Source organism: Chionomys nivalis, chromosome 18 (genome assembly GCF_950005125.1).
Source record: "Chionomys nivalis chromosome 18, mChiNiv1.1, whole genome shotgun sequence".
Taxonomy (NCBI): domain Eukaryota; kingdom Metazoa; phylum Chordata; class Mammalia; order Rodentia; family Cricetidae; genus Chionomys; species Chionomys nivalis.
The window spans coordinates 17,230,133-17,251,526 of record NC_080103.1 but is presented as its reverse complement, the minus strand read 5'-3'; the positions used below and the strand labels follow the sequence as shown (position 1 = coordinate 17,251,526).

At 40.4% G+C, this 21,394-nt stretch overlaps 1 protein-coding gene and 1 non-coding gene across 2 annotated transcripts; both read left to right on the top strand.

Annotated features, from left to right (window-relative positions):
* Window positions 1-3,297: 3,297 nt before the first annotated feature.
* Window positions 3,298-21,169, top strand: LOC130890010 (bile acid receptor-like). Its single transcript, XM_057793939.1, has 10 exons — window positions 3,298-3,361; window positions 6,771-7,130; window positions 9,322-9,462; window positions 12,779-12,921; window positions 13,012-13,116; window positions 13,250-13,349; window positions 14,212-14,325; window positions 16,441-16,563; window positions 17,227-17,340; window positions 20,922-21,169. Exons 1-10 carry the CDS (start codon window positions 3,298-3,300, stop codon window positions 21,167-21,169), a joined length of 1,512 nt encoding a protein of 503 aa, XP_057649922.1.
* On the top strand, window positions 9,528-9,690 carry LOC130890284 (U1 spliceosomal RNA). The gene has a single exon (XR_009058724.1). It is a non-coding gene; the product is annotated as a U1 spliceosomal RNA (small nuclear RNA).
* Window positions 21,170-21,394: the final 225 nt, after the last annotated feature.

The window sequence follows — 21,394 nt, the reverse complement described above, 5'->3', positions numbered from 1 at the left end:
TGTGTAGCTGAGCCTGGCTTTGAACTTCTCATCTTCCTTCCTCCATTCTCCAAGGGCTGGGCTTACAGAAATATTGTAACTACATTCAACTCACAATTCTTTTTCATTTTCTTTCCTTCTTTCTTTCTTTCTTTCTTTCTTTCTTTCTTTCTTTCTTTCTTTCTTTCTTTCTTTCTTTCTTTCCCTCCCTCCCTCCCTCCCTCCCTCCCTCCCTCCCTCCCTCCCTCCCTCCCTCCCTCCCTCCCTTCCCCCCCTTCTCTCTCTCTCTCTCTCTCTCTCTCTCTCTCTCTCTCTCTCTTTCTTTCTTTCTTTCTTTCTTTCTTTCTTTCTTTCTGGTTTTTCTAGATAGGGTTTCTCTGTGTAACAGTCCTAGCTGTCCTAGAACTAGCTCTTGTAGACCAGGCTGGCCTCGAACTCACAGAGATCCGTCTGCCTCTGCACAATTCTTTTTATATGTAAGGGGAGTCAGCTGACTTAAAGTAGTGGAAAAGCTTTCACCCACCTCTCAGAGGCATCACTCCTTCATACATGACATACATGACTGGTGCTGTACTAGCAGAGGACTGGGGTGGGGGTGGGGCTCATGTGCTTTTAAAGGAGCCTAGATCCTTTAGGCAAAACAGGACATGGGTTTTAGATGTATCGCTATTGGAGTCTTTGTGGAGAGAGAAATCTTAGTTACAGAGCTCACATGAGTGACACACCAAAGAAAAGTTAAAAAATAATTTCAGATACTCAGAGGCATGAGCGAAAAGTCCCATTTTTGCTGGACGTGGTGGCACAGCTATGAGCAGTTCAAGGCCAGTTTGGGCTACTGGAGACTTTATCTCAAAAACAAAACAAAACACAACAAAAAACAAAACCAATAAAAAAACCAAAGAAAACCTTCCAAAATCTCTGCAAACATTTTCTTCTTTGCTGTTTTTTCTTTTTTCTTTTCTTTTCTTTCTTTCTTTTTTTTCTTTCTTTTTTTTCTTTTCTTTGTGTGTGTGTGTTGTGGGATAGTATTTTTCCTTTTCTTTGATTCGAGTGTCTCTGTGTAACCCAGGCTGGCCTCGAACTCACGTCCTGCCTCAGCCTCCTGAGGAATACGCCACAGTGCCAGCTCCTTATCTTGTAAGCAGGGGATAAAACTGCAAAATAGGACAGCCTGTAGGGTGTTCTTCTCCCCTCTAAATAGCTCCCAGCTTCAAAACTGTGGCTTCCTGTTTAGGGCTATTTAAAGACACTGTTTCCGGAGTTTCTTCCCAGGAAATACCAAAAACTAACAAATTATCCGTAAGGCGTAGTCTTAGATTTTGATCATTCTTTCCTCACAATTTTCACTTTTTGTGTCTTCCTATTAAAAGTAAATCTGAGGAGCTGTTGTCATTATTCCAGCAGTGCAGAAACTAAGGTTTTGTTTTTGCCTTACCAGCGTGCTGGAGGACGAGGCTTTCCAAAGGATTTAGAGGATTACGACAGGATGTGAAAGCTGCCGTTTCCCACTCTAGCTTCCTCTGTATTCGTGAAGTGGTCTGGTTTTGACTCTTACCTTAATTTAAAACCTGGAGATCTGGAAACCATTAGAATAATAATAATTATTATTTTTTTGGTTTTGTTTTTTGAGAGTGAGTTTCTCTGTGCAGCCCTGGCTGTCCTTGAACTTGCTCTGTAGACCAGGCTGACCTTGAACTCAGAGAACCACCTGCCTCTACCTCCCGAGTGCTGGGATTACAGGCACGTGCCACTGTTACCCAACAGAATAATATTTATTTATTTATTTATTTATTTATTTATTTATTTATTTATTTATCTATCTATTTATTTATTATGTATACAATATTCGGTCTGTGTGTATGCCTGAAGGCCAGAAGAGGGCACCAGACCTCATTACAGGTGGTTGGGAGCCACCATGTGGTTGCCAGGAATTGAACTCAGGACCTTTGGAAGAGTAGGCAATGCTCTTAACCACTGAGCCATCTCTCCAGCCCCCAGAATAATTTTTTAAAAAAGATTTATTTATTTACTTTGAGACAAAGTCTTATTATGTAATCTTGGCTGGCCTGTAAGTCTTTTCTAGACTCTTGGCTTCAAACTCAGAGAGATCCATCTGCCCCTTGACTCCTGAAAGGTTTAAAGACGTATGCCACTATACCTGCCCAAACTACAACAAAAAATTACGATGCTCTCTCTCTCCTCTCTCTGTGTCTGTCTGTCTGTCTCTGTGTGTACCTGTGTGTGCATGTGTGTCTGTCTGTCTCTATGTGTATGTGTGTTTGTGTGTATGTGTGTGTGTGTGTGTATGTGTGTGTGTGTGTGCCTGTGGAGGTCAGGAAAAGATGTTAGACTGCCTGAGGCTGGTGCTGCAGGTAGTTTTGAGATTGAAATCAAACTCTGCTCTATGAGAAAATAGCAAGTGCTCTTAACTGCTTAGCCATCTCTTCAGTCTCCTAGAAGAACAGTAGTTTTGAGGGAATGAGTTCATGTTAAGAGCTGTGTTGAGTTTCACGTGCACTAATCTGCTCCTTCCAATGCCTTTGCTGGAAGAGTGTTGGTACTACAACTGATGAAGCCAAGGTTCAGAGGGGCATAACTCAGCATCCATAAGTAACACTGGAACAGTGTTTGAGCTGTAACTTCAAATTTGGTATGCCTCTAATGATTATTGCCAGATTTATTAAGTCATTTAAAGGCTAAGCAACAAGAAATTTGCAAAATTAAATAATTTGGTGTTTGAAAATATGAGAAATTGCTTGATTAAAATGGAAGTATAAGTCTCTTGTATAAATTCTGCAAATTTTACCGTTTTTCTTTTCCAAAACATTGTTTGTGTGTGTGTGTGTGCCCACATATGCACATGACATATGTGGGCAATGCATGTGTCATAGAGCACAGGTAGAGGGCTGAAGACAACTTTGTGCAGTTGGTGCCCCTCTCCCACCTTTACATGAGTTCTAGTAATTGAACTTGCCACTTCTGTTGCAAGCTTCTTTACCCCCTGAGCAATCTAACCAGCTTAAAATTTTTATTTACAAAAGAAAATATTGCAACTTTTGGTTGTTTTCTTGGGACTGTCTTGATATATTGCTCAGGCTGGTCTTGAACTTACGATGTAGTCCTGGTTGTTTACGATGAAGATTGTCCTGTCTCAGTCTCTAGAGTGTTGAAATTACAGGCATGTGCTACCATGCCCGGATTTATATTGTAATAATAAAATCATAAGTAATCTGTTGCAATTCTCCCCCACCTCAGGTTTTATTCTGAAAGTGTCTAGCATTGCTGAAGTCAACAAAGCAGTAGAAACTGGATCAGAGAATGGCAAATATGTATGTCACTGCATCTGATGGGTACTGTCTTGCTGAACCCGCACAACATTTCGGTATGTAATAAGAAATGTAGTAGCCGGGCGGTTGGTGGCGCACGCCTTTAATCACAGCACTCGGGAGGCAAAGGCAGGTGGATCTCTGTGAGTTCGAGACCAGCCTGGTTTACAAGAGCTAGTTCCAGGACAGGCTCCAAAACCACAGAGAAACCCTGTCTCGAAAAACCAAAAAAAAAAAAAAAAAAAAAAAAAAAAGAAATGTAGTAGATCTGTTAAAACATTTTGTGTGTGTGTGTGTGTGCGTGTGTGTGTGTGTGTGTGACTGGAGAGATGGCTCAGCAGTTAAGCTAAGCTAAGAACTCAGACCAGACTCTGATTCCCAGCTCCCATAAACTGTCTCACAACGGTCTGTCCCAGTTCCAGAGGGTTCAGTCCCCTTCTCTGGCCTCTTCAGGCACCAGGCACACCAGAAGTGCACAGACATACATTAATGCAAAATTCTCTCACACACAAAATAAATAAATCTAAAAAATGTATTCAATTAAAAAAATTAACTTGCAGGAATTGAAGTTAGTTTTAAGGACAAATAGAGGCGAGCTTTTATGTTAAATTGAACCTGAACTAAAGGTTCCTTGAAAAAAATTGTAAAGATGAGTTACTTATTCTCTATTTTATGTGTATGTCTCTGTGTGACTGAGTGGGTCTTCTGTCTACCGTGAGCGCAGGTGCCTGGGAAGGCGAGAAGAGGGTGTCAGGTCCCCTGCACCTGAAATTACAGGCAGTTGTGAGCCACCAAGTGAATGCTGGGAACTGAACCCCAGATTATCTGCAAGAGCAGTAGGGGCTCTTAGTTACTGGGCCATCTCCCCAACACCCAACTACACTGGAAATTTTAATCTTAATGTAAGACTTGGAAAACAGAAGGAAGTGAGAAAAGAAGGCAAGTGATACTAGAGATTTCCACACACAGGCTAAGCCTGTGATAGGACGATATCACACCCAGTTCATAAAGGGCTCGAACTCTCATTTCCATCGGGCAGGAAAAGCCTAATTATTTACTGAGTCTTTGCTTTTTCCTTTTTTTTTTTTTTTTTTTTTTTTTTTGTGGTGCTGGGGATTGCACCCAGGTCCCAGCATGCTTTGGGGGCACTTTACTGCTGAGCTATTTCCCCAGAAATGTTTGTCTTATATCAGGCTATTTGGTAGTACTCAGCACTGCACTGGTGTTGGATGCTGTGGACTGTAAGTGACTTGTGTGAATGATTTTTTTTTTTTTTTTTTTTTTTTTGGTTTTTCGAGACAGGGTCTCTCTGTAGCTTTGGTGCCTGTCCTGGAACTAGCTCTTGTAGACCAGGCTGGCCTTGAACTCCCAGAGATCCGCCTGCCTCTGCCTCCCGAGTGCTGGGATTAAAGGCGTGCGCCACCACCGCCCGGCTTTGTGTGAATGATTTTACGTGAATAAAAATTATCCTGTTAACTGCTTTTGACAGTAGAATTTTGAAGGCAGGTTTAACCCTAATCATCCAACAACTCTTCTGATGACTCCGCATAGCAGAAGTACAATTACGGCTACAGACACAGAGTAAGCCAGCATTGCTGGGTTCTTTCAGAGCTAATATTTTGAATTACATCCAGTAATTTTCCTGAAAGCAAGGAGTACTTTGGCTCTTGGAAATTATGATGATCTTGACAATAATATATCATGTGCTATCTTATAGTTTATATGTATTTTAAATTTTTATTTATTGATTTCCTTTGTTAAGCTTTGTACTCTAGGCTATTTGACTGTAAGATCTGGGAATTCTATGACTCTCATCTCTTTGTAGGAGTGCTGAGATTACAAATGCACACCATTAGCTGGGCAGTGGTGGCACAAGCCTTTAATTCCAGCACTTGAGAGGCAGAGGCAGAGGCAGGCAGATCTCTGTGAGTTTGAGGCAAGCCTGGTCTACAAGAGCTAGTTCCAGGACAGGCTCCAAATCTACAAAGAAACCTTGTCTTGAAAAACTGCAAATAATAATAATAATAATATAAATAAAATAAAACTATCTAACCGAAATATATCTCTATATATCTAGAAAGCCTAACTGATATGTCTACAAGCTTGACTATTATAGATGACTCTCTATTAACCTATTTTTCTTAATTATACATTATATTTTTAAATGAGTTGCACAAATATGATATCTTAATAAACATCAGAAATATATATACACAGTATAACAAAATTGACCTTAAATTTGTATCAATAAACCAAGATTCATACCAATTGAAAATATTCATCTCTATATCATATCCCCCTTTAAATGTAAACAAACATTTATAGACAATATTTTTGAATATGGGCATAGTTCTTCTCCAAACTGCTTCCTGCTGTTTGTTCAGCAAAGTAACTTTTTGAGGGCTGTTCACAGAGACCTTTCAGGGTGACTTGATCCTTCAAACCACATTAGTCTAGAAGAAACCAATTTATTTCAAGGAAGGCTGCTTATTGGTTCTCTGCTGCTCAGCCCTGAAATAACCACACAGAAACTATGTTATTTAAACCACTGCCTGGTTCATTAGCTCTAGCTTCTTTTTGATTAACTCATACATATTAATTTAACCCATTTCCATTAATCTGTGTATCACCATGTGTCAGTGGCTTACCAGATAAAGTTACGTCAGGCTCCAGGGGGCTACATGACTTTTCCCTAACTATGCCTTCTTCCTTCCAGCATTCAGTTTAATCTGTGTCCCCTTCCACCACCCTACCACCCCCTGCCTAGCTCTGTTCTATCCTATCATGGGCTCAAGATAGTTTCTTTATTAACCAATGGTATTCACATACAGAGTGGAATCCCACATCAGGAAGTGGGTCCAAAGTTGACATTACCAAATTATACCAAGAGGCACCTCTCTGTATGACTTGGATGGACAGGTGTTTGCAAAGTACCAAGGATATTTCTAGATAAGGAGCCCAGGCAATGGCTTAGTTAACACAGGACTTATGGGGCATGGCTGTGGTCAGCCTGCCTCTGGGCCTGTGTGTGGGATTCTGAATGTATTATTATTGTGCCTGTAGCCTTCTCTGCTTAGGGCTTTGCTTCCTAGAAGACTTGTTTCCGAGAGGGACAGATTTCCCACTTATGTGTTGAGACAGTAACCATAACAAAGGAAATGCAAAAGGTAAGGGAAAAATCAATTAAAAATCTGGGATATATTCCCTTTTCCCTAAGGAGAGAGGCTAGATTAATGTATCCACCACTAGCAATTAATGCTCTTTCTTCTGGCTCTTGATCCACCTCTGTATACTTCTATTCAGTAGGTATTGTAGTTCTATATACTGTGCTCCTATTGTGTTAGACAGGAAGCCCTAAGGTGCAGTGTTGAGCTAACATTCTGTTGAACATAAAACATTTTGAAGTTTGAAAAAAATTATGAATATTTGATATTTATTTATTCTTTTTTGTGTTAATAAAACTAGATATTTTGCCAGAACAAATCCACTACCAGCTGTGTGACACCGATTTCCAAGACCCACCCTATTGTCCGTATTCTCCCGCTCAGTTCCCTCCAGCTCTACAGTCCCCATCTTTACAAAGCCATTTCAGCACATATGGCTTGGATCCACACTACGGTGGTGGCGGCTGGAGTGGACTTGATGCTCGTGAATCGAGTCAGTCCACTTACATTGTTCACAATGAGGAGGATGGATTCCCTGGGATACAAAGGTCCAGACCAACTTGTTCTTTCCGCTGGAAGGGGCAAGATGAACTCTGCGTGGTCTGCGGTGATAAGGCGTCTGGATATCACTACAACGCACTTACTTGTGAAGGCTGCAAAGGTAAGGGCTAAGTCACAGCAAAACAGACAGCGCTGCACACTTCTGGTGTGCACACACAGGCAGAACACCCACACATGTAGAAAACACTTCAGAAAACTCAAGCAATCATGGCTTGCAATCAAAGCAATCAAAGGCTCGGCCTTTGGGCTAAGATCAAGTGTAAGCCATGAGAAACAAATCCAGGGAGAAGCAAATTTAAAAGGATCAATCTGTATCAAAGGCAGGAGAATAAAATGTTAAGTTTAGGGTTAGTTTCTCTCTTTCCTTCCTTTCCTTCCTTCCTTTATTCTTTCTTTTCTCTTCTTTCTTTTTTTTAAAACAGGGTCTCAGTGTAGACCTAGTTGGCCTAGAACTCACTGTGTAGACCAGGTTGGCCTTGAACCCTAAGAGATCTGCTTGCTTCTGCCTTCTAAGTGCTGGAATTAAAGGTGCTGACATGTACCACCATGCCAGATCCTAGGGTTACTTTCTTTCCTTCTCCTCTTCCTCTTCTTCTTCTGTTTCTTCTCCCTTTTTGAGACCAGGTCTTTCTATGCAGTCCTGGCTGCCTTGGAACTCATTGTAAAGACCAGGCTCTCCTTGAACTCACAGACATCCACCTGCCTCTGTCTCCCAAGTGCTGATACTAAGGGCCTTCCTTACCAGATCTGCCTCTTCATTTTTGATGAGGAGTTTCACATTTCAGTATCAAACTCAATACATACAAGCGAAGGTTTTCTTTTTTCCTGGAAGAATTTGATGCTGGAACAATACATGACCTTATATTTTATTTTTTAAAATATTTATTTATTTATTTATTTATTTATTTATTTATTTATTTATTATGCATACAATATTCTGTCTGTGTGTATGCCTGAAGGCCAGAAGAGGGCACCAGACCTCATTACAGATGGTTGGGAGCCACCATGTGGTTTCCGGGAATTGAACTCAGGACCTTTGGAAGAGCAGGCAATGCTCTTAATCACTGAGCCATCTCTCCAGCCCCATATAACCTTTTATTAAGATCACAATGTTAACCGTGACATCTTTTTATGTGGTTGAAATAATTTACACTCTTGGAGAAAATCTGAAATAAATGACTTCTCTGATTCTAAGTCAAAAGATTTTTTTTTTCTTTGTAAAGAAAGAGAAGAAATTGAAAGTCTGGATGCAAAAGGCAGTGTTTGTGAAGAGTGAGAGTCTTCAATTCTAATGGTTATAAGCAGTCCGGCCCTTCCTTAACCAATAAGTATGGGGACGGGAATGCAGGCAGGCGCCAGGGCACTTAGCACCTCATTTTGTATTTGGTCCCAGCACCCTCAGAAACTAACCAATCCAAACAACAGTAAACAGGGCAATGGAACATAAACAGACATGTATGTTCAGGGTAAAATTTTACCTCTAAGTCTTCTCAACACTTACAAAGAATTGCCAAATGGAGACTACAGGAAATGAAGTAACAGCATCCTGAGTAGCTGGCCAGGGCAAGGCTGCTTCTGAATTCAGCATCTCACCGTTGAAACTGAGCGGAACAACGAGGCACGGTTTTGAAAATCGAAGCTGAGCTTTTATTTTGCTGAACTGAAACCATGAAAGAACTCTCTCAATTGTCTACCAACAGTGAATATGTGGCAGAACTTTAGAGGGGGCATTGACTCAGCTGGCAACCTCGCTGGAGCGAGCAGGAAATGGCAGGGATTGCCCTTTAGGATAAGGAATGAAGCTGGAGAGGGAAGAGAAGGGCTTTCTCCTAAGAAGCGGAAGTGCTCCACAAGGGGGCGGGACAGTCTGGAGGGGCGCTCCTGCCTTTGTGGGCTGAAATCAAAATGTGGGGTCTTAGGAAAGAGAGGCTTTTCTGACATTTTTGTTTTAGATTCTATCAAAGGAACATTGAGTGATGCTTTGTGGGATCTTGCTATTCTGTAAAATGTTTAAAAAATTCTTACAAGTAATTTACCTATAGTAGAATAGAGTCATCTTAATGTGATAATCTCCAGATGCTATAGCGTTAGGGACAACCTCATGAAGGACTGAGTACACCGATTGGAAAGAATTAGGTAACTTTCCAGATAAATGTATATTAAGAAATCCACATTTTATTTTATTGAAATAATCTAGTTAACTTGATTACTTTATTATGAATGTAAAATGTTAATAAAATGAGCAGTAGCTAAAAATATCAATATTAAACTTTGAAAACCTTTGTCCTTAGGTTTTTTCCGCCGTAGCATCACCAAAAATGCAGTCTACAGTTGCAAGAATGGCGGCCACTGTGAAATGGATATGTACATGCGTAGAAAATGCCAAGAGTGCAGACTGAAAAAGTGCAAGGCAGTGGGGATGTTGGCAGAATGTAAGTGCCATTGTGTTTGTGGCTTGGTTTTGTTTTTCTGAGGGGGATTCGACTTTTTCCCAACTTTAATTACCTGTCCAGGAAGTCACCATGATCACGCAGGTGGTTTCCCAGGGCAAGGCTCACCCGTTGCACCGGGGTGAGCTGACCCCTGTGATTATAACAAATGCGGGAAGCTCAGCTGCATAATTTGTATTGGTGTGGGGGGGCTGCTTTCACACTCCCCTCTGTACAATAACATTGAATTTAAAAATAATAAAATAGCTAGGTGGTGATGGCTCACGCTTTTAATCCCAGCACTCGGGAGGCAGAGGCAGATGGATCTCTGTGAGTTTGAGGCCAGCCTGGTCTACAGAGGGAGTTCTAGGGTAGCCAGGGCTGTTACACAGAGAAACTCCATTTCAAAAAACCAAAAAAAAAAAAAAAAAAAAAAAAAAAAATAAATAAATAAATAAAATAAAAATTCCAACCTTATTGAGAATGTAAAGCATTCTTTAAGAGTTACTTTGAATATTGTCATGTTTGTTTACCTATGGACACATGCACACCACACACATATGTACATTGATGGCTCAGTATGGATGGCATTTTAAATTTAAGCAGTGATTTCCATAAACTTTTCTCTGTACTATTTTGCTCTAATTTTGGAATCAGTCAAAGATTTATTTTAATTAGAAGTTCTTTTGGGTAGTGCTCTTGCCCAGTTCCTAGTCTGTGTGGCAATTATTCACAGCCCCAGTTACAGAGGATCCAGCACCCTCTTCTGACCTCTGCAGGAACCAGGCACGCAAGCAACGCACCACATAAAATAAAATAGAATAAATATGCACAATAATTTAAATGATCTTGTATTTTTATGTTACTTAATCTAAAATTATATACTGAGTGGAAAAAGTGCAAAATTTAAAGGTAGTAGTTCTCAAAAGCCTTCCTGATATTCAGGTATATACAGCCCATTATTAGTTAACACATGGCTATCGGGACCTGTCTCCAAATACCCTTAGAGATTAGCACGTTAACATATGGGGTTTGGGAGACACAGTTCAGTCCGAAGAAACCCTGGGAAAAAATTGTCTTTTAATTATTAATTTATTTTATAGACAGGATCTCATTATGTAGGTTGAGAAGTATGCCAGGCTGGCCTCAAACTCATCGAGATCCCCCTGCCTCTGCCCTCCAAGTGCTGGGATTAATAATGTTTGCCACCGTACCTGGACCAAAAGTTGCCTTTTAACCTGTGTCAGAAAATGCTCGTGAAAGGAACGCAGAGTCTTCTGAGGGACTCTATAAGCAAAATGAAGCACCCTTTGCTGTAACTTCAAGGAATTCTTGTAAGCAGAGGCTGTGCTTTGTTTCCTGGCCACACAGACCCGAATAATCACACAAAAACTAGATTACTTACAACATTATTTGGCTGATGGCTCAGGCGTATTTCTAGCTAGTTCTTACATCTTAAATTAACCCACTTCTATTATTTTATATTTTGCCACGAGGCTCGTGGCTTGTTACCTCTTGCTTCTTGGGTGACTACATGGCATCTTTCTCCTTCGGTAGCAAATAGCGTCTCTTTGATTCTACCTACCCTCTCTCTATATATCTCTGTTCAGATTTTCTGCCTGGCTTTATTCTGCCCTGCCATAGGCCAAAGAAGCTTCTTTCTTAATCAATGGTAAAACATATTCATAGCATAGAGAGGGGGAATCCCACATCAAACCGTGGCAAGGTGATGCAAAAAACTGATGAGCATAATTATTGTGATTGGTGAACATGAGCCTTTTTCACATTATTCTTGTCATCCATACCCTGCCGCCACTGCTGGAGCTCTTCATACCATGTTTACCCAGTTGCCCTAATACTGTCATGGGTGTAGTACTTTGGGCATCCCTTCCTCTTCTGCACTTCCTCCCCTTCTCTTCTTCCTCTTCTTTCTCCTTCTTTTCTCTTCTCTTCCCTCCTCATCCTTCTTCTCCTCCTTTTCCCTTCCTTCTCCCTTTACTCTTCTTCTTCCTCCCTAGTTTGCCTTCTTGTGGCATTGAAGGTTGAGCTCCGGTTTCCCACATATTTTACAATCTACCACTAAGCTACACCCATAGACTCTTTTTCTACTTTTAAAAAAATTGAAGACAGGTTCTGTCCAAGTTTCCAAGGCTGGATTCAGTGTGTGATCCTCTGTTAAAGTCTCTTGAGTAGCTGGGTTACCGGTGTGTACTACCATGTCCAATACCTGATAGGTTTAAAATGGTTTCCTATTTTTGGGTATTCTTGTTCTCTGACAAATAATAATTTAGAAGGATTTTAAAGTTTTTGTTTTGTGGTATATTTCAGTTCCTCATTTATTTTTATTTAATAGGTGTGTTTTAAATATTTATGAATATGACGGATATATTGATACTTGTATAATCTTGAGTAGTGACTTATGGTAGCTGTTGCTGGTCCAATAAAGGCACCAATGGACGATTAAACGTTCTATAAAAGCAATAATCGTCAGGCTGGAGGAACAGCTTAGCATTTAAGAACATGCTGCTCTTGCAGAAGACCCACATTGTGGGGGTCACAACCGAGAACAATTCCAGCTCAAGGGGATATGACTCTTCTGGCATCTTTGCACTTGCAGTCATGGGTGTATAACCACACACAAACTCATATAAAGAATTGAAAGTAAATCTTTAAAAACAAGCAAACAGCTGGGTGGTGGTGGCATACGCCTTTAATCCCAGCACTTGGGAGGCAGAGGCAGGCGGATCTCTGTGAGTTCGAGACCAGCCTGGTCTACAAGAGCTAGTTCCAGGACAGGCTCCAAAACCACAGAGAAACCCTGTCTCTAAAAAAGCAAAAAAACAAAAACAAAAAACAAAAAAACCCCCAAGCAAACAAAACAATCCTCAAATAAATATTATTCATATTTGAAAAATAACTAAATGCTTTGTCTGGCTTGGAGGAAAAATTGACTTAGCTTATTTTGAAAATCCTAAGAGTCTTTCTTAGTAAAGCCAGCGATAAAAGTTATAGATAGGTAATTCTACTACTCTGTAACATGACAATCTCATTTCCAAGATGCAATAAATGTGTAATTTTTTGTATAACAATCTAAACATAATTTGGAAATGAAAAATTAGCTCTTAGTTTTTGTCTAGTATGATTGTATTTCAAGGAGACAATATAGCCATGAAGAGAAAGTAATACCGGACAGTTAGTTAAAGCACACATGCACAAGAGGCATCTAGGATTGTATACTCATTTAAGACCATTTTCATCAAATCCTACAGTGTTATCTTCTGAGACAAAAATGCTTTGTGTGAATTTTGTAACATCACAGGTTTGCTCACAGAGATCCAGTGTAAGTCAAAGAGGCTTCGCAAGAACTTCAAGCAGAAGATTGCCCTTTACTCGGACGTCCAAGGGGAAGATGACAGAGCAGACAGCAAGCTTGTATCATCCACCACCAGATCTGGAAAAGGGGCAAGATTTTGCTTCCATACTGTCTGCTGTTTCTTTATTGACAATGGGTGTGACAGGCACACCTTACAGGTGCACTCTGTTTCCTTACAGGTTCAGGAAAGCATGTCACTGACTCAAGAGGAACATCATCTTATGACTACCATAGTTACTGCTCACCAACAATTCACGGTCCCTGTAGGGGAAACAAGTATGCTCGTATGTATGCACCTCTGGCAAGAGATAACTTGTAATGACTGTTATTAGGAAATGATAGCAAAATGGTTAAAACGTCAGTAATTATCTGAAAGAAAATACCATTTATCATTTTGATTTCTTTTTTATGGATCAGCTGCAGGAGTATTCCAACCCTGAACTAAGTTTTCTGAGACTCTCCGAGGCAGCAGTCCTACACATACATATGCTGGTAAATTTTACCAAGGAACTCCCAGGTAAAACTCTGTTTCATTTTTTTTTAAGATTTATTTTTATTTTTGGTGTTATGCACGTTTTGCCTGCAAGTGTGCATTCATACCATGTACACACCATATCATGGAGGTCAGAAGAGAATGTGGGATCCCATGGAACTGGAGTTACTGACGGTCGTGAGTCACCATGTGGGTGCTGGAAACAAACCCAGGTCCTCTGCAAGAATAACAAATGCTCACAACCACTGAACCATCTCTCCAGCCCCAAATTCTGTTTTTAGGGGAAAAGGGTAGCACAGCAAAACAAAGCCTCTAATGTGAGGCTGATTACACAGCTCGGGGCAGGACACTCGTCTGATGTGAGGGAGGCCCTGGCTTCAGCAGAAAACTTTATTTTGTCAGTAATGCTACTTCTAACTTAAGAAAAAAAAGCTTATTTTATCTACTTCAATTAATCAGGTGGGTGTTAATCTAAATATTTACAAAATTTATTATAAAGATGTAGTTTTTTTTTCAGATGAATCAGGAAACAAAGAAATTCCCTACAGTACTAGAACAAGTAACAGTTGACTAAAACCTAGTTATACACAACTCAGTCTCTTTATATTTGCAGGTACAATAGCTCACTGTAAAATTACATTCTTCAAGGCTAAAGCAGATATATTTGATTTGTTATTGCTGGAAGAGAAGTGTCACCTAGTTCTGATAAAAGTCTAAAATATTACCACGTAGAATCAATAATTCTATTCAGATTTGAATTTATGTGTTGTGATTTTTTCCCAAGAAGTATTTAGGGATGATAGGTAAAGAAATTATATTTTAAACACTGAACTCATGAATATTACCTTTTGATTATCTTGTTTCTTCATGCTTTGTATTTTTTAAGGATTTGAAAATTTAACCAGTGAGGATCAGAGTGCATTACAGAAAGAGTCGAAGACTGAAGTGATGTTCCTTCACGCAGCCCAGCTTTACAGCGGGAAAGAATCAACCTCTGGAAGTAAAAAGAAGAAAAGATTTTTATCTAACTTTCACATAATCATGTTAAACTTAGCAACAAATGATGTAATATTAAGTATTCACATACACAAACACATTTTTAAACACTGGTTTTTGGAAATAGACTCTCATGTACCTTAAGTGTCCTAGAACTCACTATATAGACAAGGAGCGTCTTGAACTCCTGATGCTCCTGCTCCCGCCTGCCAGTTGATGAGACCACATATGCATGCCTCTATGCCTGGTGTATGTGGTGCTGGGGATGGGGCCCAGGGCCTTGTGCATGTTAAGCAAGAACTCTACTTATTGAGTGACATCACCAGCCTCTTTTTATTTTTTCATTTTATTTTACCAATTAGTGTAGAAACAAATGCCTCATAATAGCTGTTTATAAATAGTTTTCTAATATATTCATCTAGCATTTTTTCTCTCAACAAAGTCATTCTTTTTAAAGTTGATTTTTTTTATTCTTGTGAGAATTTTTGTAAACAGAGACTGTTCTTTCATTCCCAGCCACCCAGACCTGAATATTCACACAAAAACTATATTAATTACAACATTGTTTAGTCAATGGCTCAGTCATATTTCTAGCTAGCTCTTATATCTTAAAGTAACCCATTTCTATCCATCTATGCATTGCCACAAGCTGTGGCTTAGCGGCAAGGTTCTGGCATCCTTCTCCTTCAGCAGCTGCACGGCATTTCCCTGACACTATCTTCTTTCCTCCTGTCTCTGCTTGGATTTTCTGCCTTGCTGTATTCTGCTCTGTTATAGGCCAAAGTAGCTTCATTATTAGCCAATGGTAATATTCATACCATACAGAGGGAAATCCCACATTAGAATTTCTTACATGTATACATTTTTTTTTCAATCACACTCACCCCACTTCCTCCCCCTCCAACTCCCCCAGGATTCCCCACACATCTTTCTCCTAATTTCATGTTCTCCCTCACCCTTCTTAAAAATAACCCAGTGACTCTAATTAGTGCTACTCGTGTGCACATGGGTGCGGGCTTATCCGCTGGAGGTTGTCAACTCTGAGGGACCAAGCCCCTAAAGAAAGAAACTGTATTCTCCCCCACAGCAGCTCTCAACAGCCCACAGCTCCTCAGCTCGGGTGGGTGGGGGCTTCTGTGCTCTTAAGCCAGGCTCCTCTAATGGGGAGGACTTTTACAGGTGTTAAAACATTAAGGCTGTATGCTTGCTTTGAAACTCACAACTATAGGCTACTTATCTGTAGAGCACCTCTGTGGTGGAGTAAAGTAGGCAAGTGTTGAGCCTACTATTCAGTACCCCACTTCCACAAAAATCAGAAATATATATATATATATATATATATATATATATATGTATATTTGGTTTTTCGAGACAGGGTTTCTCTGTAGCTTTGGAGCCTGTCCTGGAACTAGCTCTTGTAGACCAGGCTGGCCTCGAACTCACAGCGATCTGCCTGCCTCTGCCTCCCAAGTGCTGGGATTAAAGGTGTGTGCCATCACTGCCCAGCAGAAATATGTTTTTTTTTTAATCAATCAACCTTTTGAATAGAGCAGGAAACCCATCATTGTTCTAATGTGGGCGTGCAATAATTGAAAAGTTTTATGTTGGTTGAGGATAAGGGAAGAAGAGCAAGATGGCAGAAACAAAAGCAACAAAACATCCCGCCGGCAATGCCAGCTGCCTTCACTAGCCGCACTGCTGTAGTGCTGACCTATTAAATTCATTTATTTATTGCTTGTTCTTTCTTGTATACACTAAACCATAAGGTTGTTAATGGGAGACTCCTGATAGCCTAGTCGGTGATTGTTTGAATAGTGTTTGCTTTAGAGTCTGCAGCCTCTGAGGCACTAAAGAGATGCTTGGAGGGTGTGCGTGTTTAAGAAAGACATTCTTTATAGTGTCATGGAAAACTCATTTTGGAGAGTCTTCTCTACACTCTTTCTACAAAATATGAGCTATTAATCTGGTTTTACGTTCCAGTAACAAAAATGCTAAAGATATTACTTTAGGGGATTGTTTTTCACATGATAGTTATGTTGAATTCTGAAAAGATAGTGAATTTACTCTCTATATAATGATTAGGGGGAAAATTAGAGTTTGTGTTTTTCTCTTTTGCTAGGTACTATGAGACCATCAAAGCGCTCAGCTGGTACATGGAAAGCACATAATCAGAGCAGTGATGAAAATGTTTATTCTTTGGAAAACCTTTTCGAGGAAGGCGGTCCTTCTGCTACTCTAACTGGTAACATCGTGCGATACAAAGTATCATATGGGTGGCCTTGCTTCCTTTTCTCCCTTCCTTTAATTTTATTACAAGGAGAGTGCCATGGGCTCTTCTCATAGTTGCTGGTTTGTCTGCCAAGAGTGTTTCAGTGGTGAAACCCTTTGTAGACACAGCTACTACGTTTGTTAATGTTAGACAGGTCACCAGTGAGCGTTCTGTTTGGCTATAACACTGCAATTCTTTCCATATATAGGCGGGAAGCTTCTGAATTGTTCTTGTGGGTGCTTTTCAAAGTTTCCTAGGATGCTGATGTCATATACAGCCAACATCACAGTACCAACCACTTTTATGGGTAGAAGAGGGAGCCTTACTGTGGATAATCCAGAAGCTCCCAGAGAGGCGCTTCTCAGTCCCGCAGCCTCCTAGTTGGTCCCTGTGGTGACACCCTGCCATTGTTCTGGTCTTTCTCAACTGCCCACCTAATGAGCCCACTACTGAGGTTCAGGCATGGCCTTCAAGAGCACAGCAAAGAGAATCATTCTTGCTGGCCGTCGCAGAGGCAGCCATCCTGAGTCCCACCCTCGCCTCATTTTTAGATTTGCTTTAGAGAAAGAAAGATAATCACAATGTGTTTGCGTCTGTTACATTCTGATGAAAATACACTTATATTGATCTTTTTAGGTATTACTAAAGAATTCATTGCGTCCCTCTCCTACTTCTACAGAAGAATGAGAGAACTTAATGTAACAGATACTGAATACGCTCTGCTTACAGCGATAACAGTGCTTTTCTCAGGTAAAAACTGCCTGCTTTAAAGCACTGGGTTAATTCTGCACGGGATCATGAAGTTGCTGGCTATTAATCTGCTCACTGAAGTCGAATGCACTGATCATTCCATCACAGTTTGCTCTCCTTTAAGCTCACCGTGGAGTTGTAATTTCCTGCATCTCAAAATGGCTTTCCTGCCTTCATGCCCTCTTGGATACCCTCTCCCAAGCCCCTGAGAGACAAAGTTTCTTTAGGGAGTTAGCTATAATCTAATCTCCATTTTACTCCTCTTACTCTTGAATCCTCTACAGTCAGATTTCACTCCATCCTGCCCAGTTCACCACTGAAGTCAGTAGCTTCAGGGTCTTGGCATTGCTGATCCTACAGGTCAGTTCTCCTCGGTCTTCATCTTACTCAACCCATTAGTTATGTTTGGTAGAGAAGCTCATAAGCACTTAAAAGAAAACAATAGGACTTCCGGTTTCCTTTGAGCTTTTGGGTGGAGTTTTGTAGCCGTGATGAAGATCTCTGGCTTTTTGTGTCAATTCATCATCTTCTTGACATGATGTAGTCTGCTTTACACACTGGCTTCAGGTTAAAGTGAGACAGTCGCTCAGCATGGGTACCACATTGCTTCAGGCCACTGAAGTCTTCCCAGGGTACCACTGCCCCGTCTTGATTGATCAGGCAGGACATATTTGTGTTCTTTTTTATTCTAACTTTCTGCGGCATCAGCGTTCAAGAAGGCTCACTAGGTACGCTCATTGAAAGGGCAATCATGTAGGCTCCAATGCAGCCAGATTTCATTATCCACTTTCCAGTACTGGATAGCAGTGTTTACAGTCACCTGAACTTGAATATTTGGAAAACCAGCTCAGAGAGCTACCTAGGAAAAGTTCACCCTAGCTGGACCATAAAAGTCTTCTTTCTTTCAGTTCAGTTTAGGAATTCAGCTACAAATTCTGCATGGAACAGTAGTAGCTTAGAGCTCAGGTGTGCTAGCTGTCTGAGGATTTCACTGCCTCTCAGAAGTGGGACTAACAATGTGCATAGCCAACATCCTTTATACTTCTCAGTGGGATCTTCTAAAACAAGGAACATGCCATGCTCTCAGTCTGTAAGAATATTTTCAGTGGGGCACAGGGCTCGCCTAAATTATACATTTGTCATTAAGATACTTTTCATTGAGGTTTTATGGCGAGAAGAACTTCATCACTTTTATCTCTCCCTTCAGTTGATCCTTGTTTAATGTCTGTTCTCAGGGCTCAGATATTTATTTCCAACAACTTACCCATTCATGATCTTGGCACTGCTACTCATTGTTAGGTGGAAATGTTAGGTTCTCCTTGCAGACTGTAGTCCAGCCAACACCGTGTTGCCAACTGTGTTGATACTCAGTACCACAAACAAAACCAAAAATGTGCAAAAACTGTAAAAAAGCCTGACAGTCTCAAGACGTTTCCACTCCAAACCAAACCACCTGACCACTAACTCATATGGGTGTTTTTCTTTTGTTAGTCATTTAAAAATATTTATTTATTTGTGTGTGTGTATTTATGTGTGTGTGTGTTTGTGCATGTACATGTCACAAATGTGGAAGTCAGATGACACCCTATGGGAGTTGGGTCTCTTGTTCCACCATGTGGGTCCTGGGGATTGTATTCAGGCCTGTCTGACTGAGGCATCCCACCAACCTTGAGAACTTTTTTTGTTTCACTGAATCTCAGGAACATCACCCCTGCTTGTTGGCAATTCTGTGTCTCCTTTATTCTGCCCTCTTCATCTCTCACAATGATAAATATTTAAGTTGCTCTAAGACTCAGTTTCTTTTAAATTAACTCATTATTTTATGAGTATGTTTTGTCCACATTTGGTACACCCTGGTGTGCCTTGGGCTGCCGAGATCAAAAGATGCCAGATCTGACAAGGCCCTGTTTTCTTCTATACTCACTTCCTTCATGACTTCATCCTATCTCTTGGCATTAAAAGTCTGTGTGTATCTGATGCTCGCAAACTTATCTGCCAACTTGGTGTGCTCCCCCAGAGTTTATTAAATAGACTCCTTAAGATTTCCATGTGACTGTTGAGCAGGTATTTTAAATTTAAAATGCCGAAAGCTGAACTCCAGAGACTTTTCAACCTCATCTTTTTATATTTCCTCTCAACTTGTACTAAACCATATCTCCATTTTTCAAATTGCAGGTGCAAATTAAAAAAAAATTGGTATAACATCTTTTCTTTCTCCTTTACTAATAACACATATGCACCAAATCTGTTGGCTCAATTCTAAAGTATATCTCTAGCACTTAATCCTATCCTTCCTTCCTTCTTTCTGTTATTTTATTTTATTTATTTATTTATTTATTTATTTATTTATTTATTTATTTATTGTGTAGCCCTGGCTGTTCTGGAACTCACTCTGTAGACCAGGCTGGCCTCGAACTCAGAGATCCAACTGCCTCTGAATCCTGAATGCTGGGATTAAAGGTGTGCACCACCACTGCCTGGCTTACTTCTTACTGTTTCTAGCCTAAGCAGTGTACTTGAATCCTCTTATCTAACTGAAATTTCTGATTCTATGCTGTAAGCCAGATCATGTCATTCATTCCTCTCTTTGTACCCGTTGGTGGCTTCCTATTTTCTATTATTCTGTATTGTTCCTTTTCCTTTTTCATCCTCTACCTGTCCACATTGCTTTTGACATAGAAATCCACTGAGCGCGGCAAGCTCTTGTGCAGAGCCCACTGTTATTGTTTCCTCTTTGCCACTTTTTGCTCAGAGCCCTATCTGTTCCCTGTTTACTATTCTCTATAGCACATTCTTATTTTATTTTTGCTTTGTAAAAGTTTTTTATTCATATATTTTTGTTGATATGTATGTCTTCCTTGTCTGCATATGAACCCCATGTGCACAGTGCCTGTGAGCCCAGAAGAGGGCGTCAGATCTCCTAGAACTGGAGTTACAGATGGTCGTGAACCACATGTAGGTGTGGGAATTGAACCCCAGTATTTGGGAAGAGTGGCTAGTGTTCTTAACTGCTGAGTGCTCTCTCCAGCCCTCTATTTTTGCTTCTTAAGATTTATTTGTCTCCCTCCTCCCCCACCCACTGCATATTAAGAATATAGATACAATAAAAGGAGCCTGTGAGGTTCATTGCTGCATAGTTAGTGACCCGATGGATGAGGCTGCTGAAGCCTTCAGAATTTCCCAGTTGGCTCATATCTCAGGGTAGGAAGACACAACGTCTTATCCTTTGCTTCCTGTTGGCTGTAGAGACATTACTTTCTATTTTAAAGATCCAGGCAAGTCTCTCACGCTATTATATTCCCACCATTACTCACTGATCTTCTCCTTCCCCCGGGACTGTGTGGAAATTAACGCTCTACGTTTTGGGGAGCTGATCTGAAAAGTGTGATAAAGGTAGAGCGTAGTGCAGTGGAATATTGTGAGATTAAATAAAACGAGGAACAAAGACAATTATCAAGTCTAATGTGAATTAGGGTTCTGTAAGTACTTGTGACTTTTATTATTTAATAGCTGCATTATCATAAATGAATTCATTATTTCTACCACTTTAAATCAACATTTAAGATAAATTTGTTTTTCAGATCGTCCATGTCTTAAAAATAAGCAGCATGTAGAAAATTTACAAGAATCAGTTCTCCAGCTTTTGTTTAAGTATTCGAAACTGTACCATCGGGAAGAGCCCCAGCATTTCGCCCGCCTCATAGGGCGGCTTACTGAACTAAGAACTCTGAGTCACAGGCATTCGGAAGTCCTCAGCGCCTGGGAAACAAAGGACCCCAGACTGCTTGTGTTACTCTCTGAGAAATGGAATTTGCATTCATTTTACTGAAATGGAGAACGCTGAGGTTTGTCTTAAAATTTCAAAATCAAAATTGGATGACTGATTGGAAACTGTAAACCACTGTGTCACTGCACTTCACTATAAATGGAGATCCTAAGCGTTCATCCGGTTTTGTGGAATTTTGGACTCTCAGTAGAGGAACACTGTAGGATTCTTCTCAATGGAGCCAGGTGGTGGCACATTCCCTGTATTTGGGAGATAGAGGCAAGATCC

Coding starts and splice junctions, on each gene's coding strand:
- LOC130890010 (XM_057793939.1), top strand. CDS start 3,298: ATGGCAAATATGTATGTCACTGCATCTGATGGGTACTGTCTTGCTGAA. Junction 13,350..14,211: donor TTTTACCAAGGAACTCCCAG/GTAAAACTCTGT, acceptor GTATTTTTTAAG/GATTTGAAAATTTAACCAGT. Junction 17,341..20,921: donor GATAACAGTGCTTTTCTCAG/GTAAAAACTGCC, acceptor TTTGTTTTTCAG/ATCGTCCATGTCTTAAAAAT.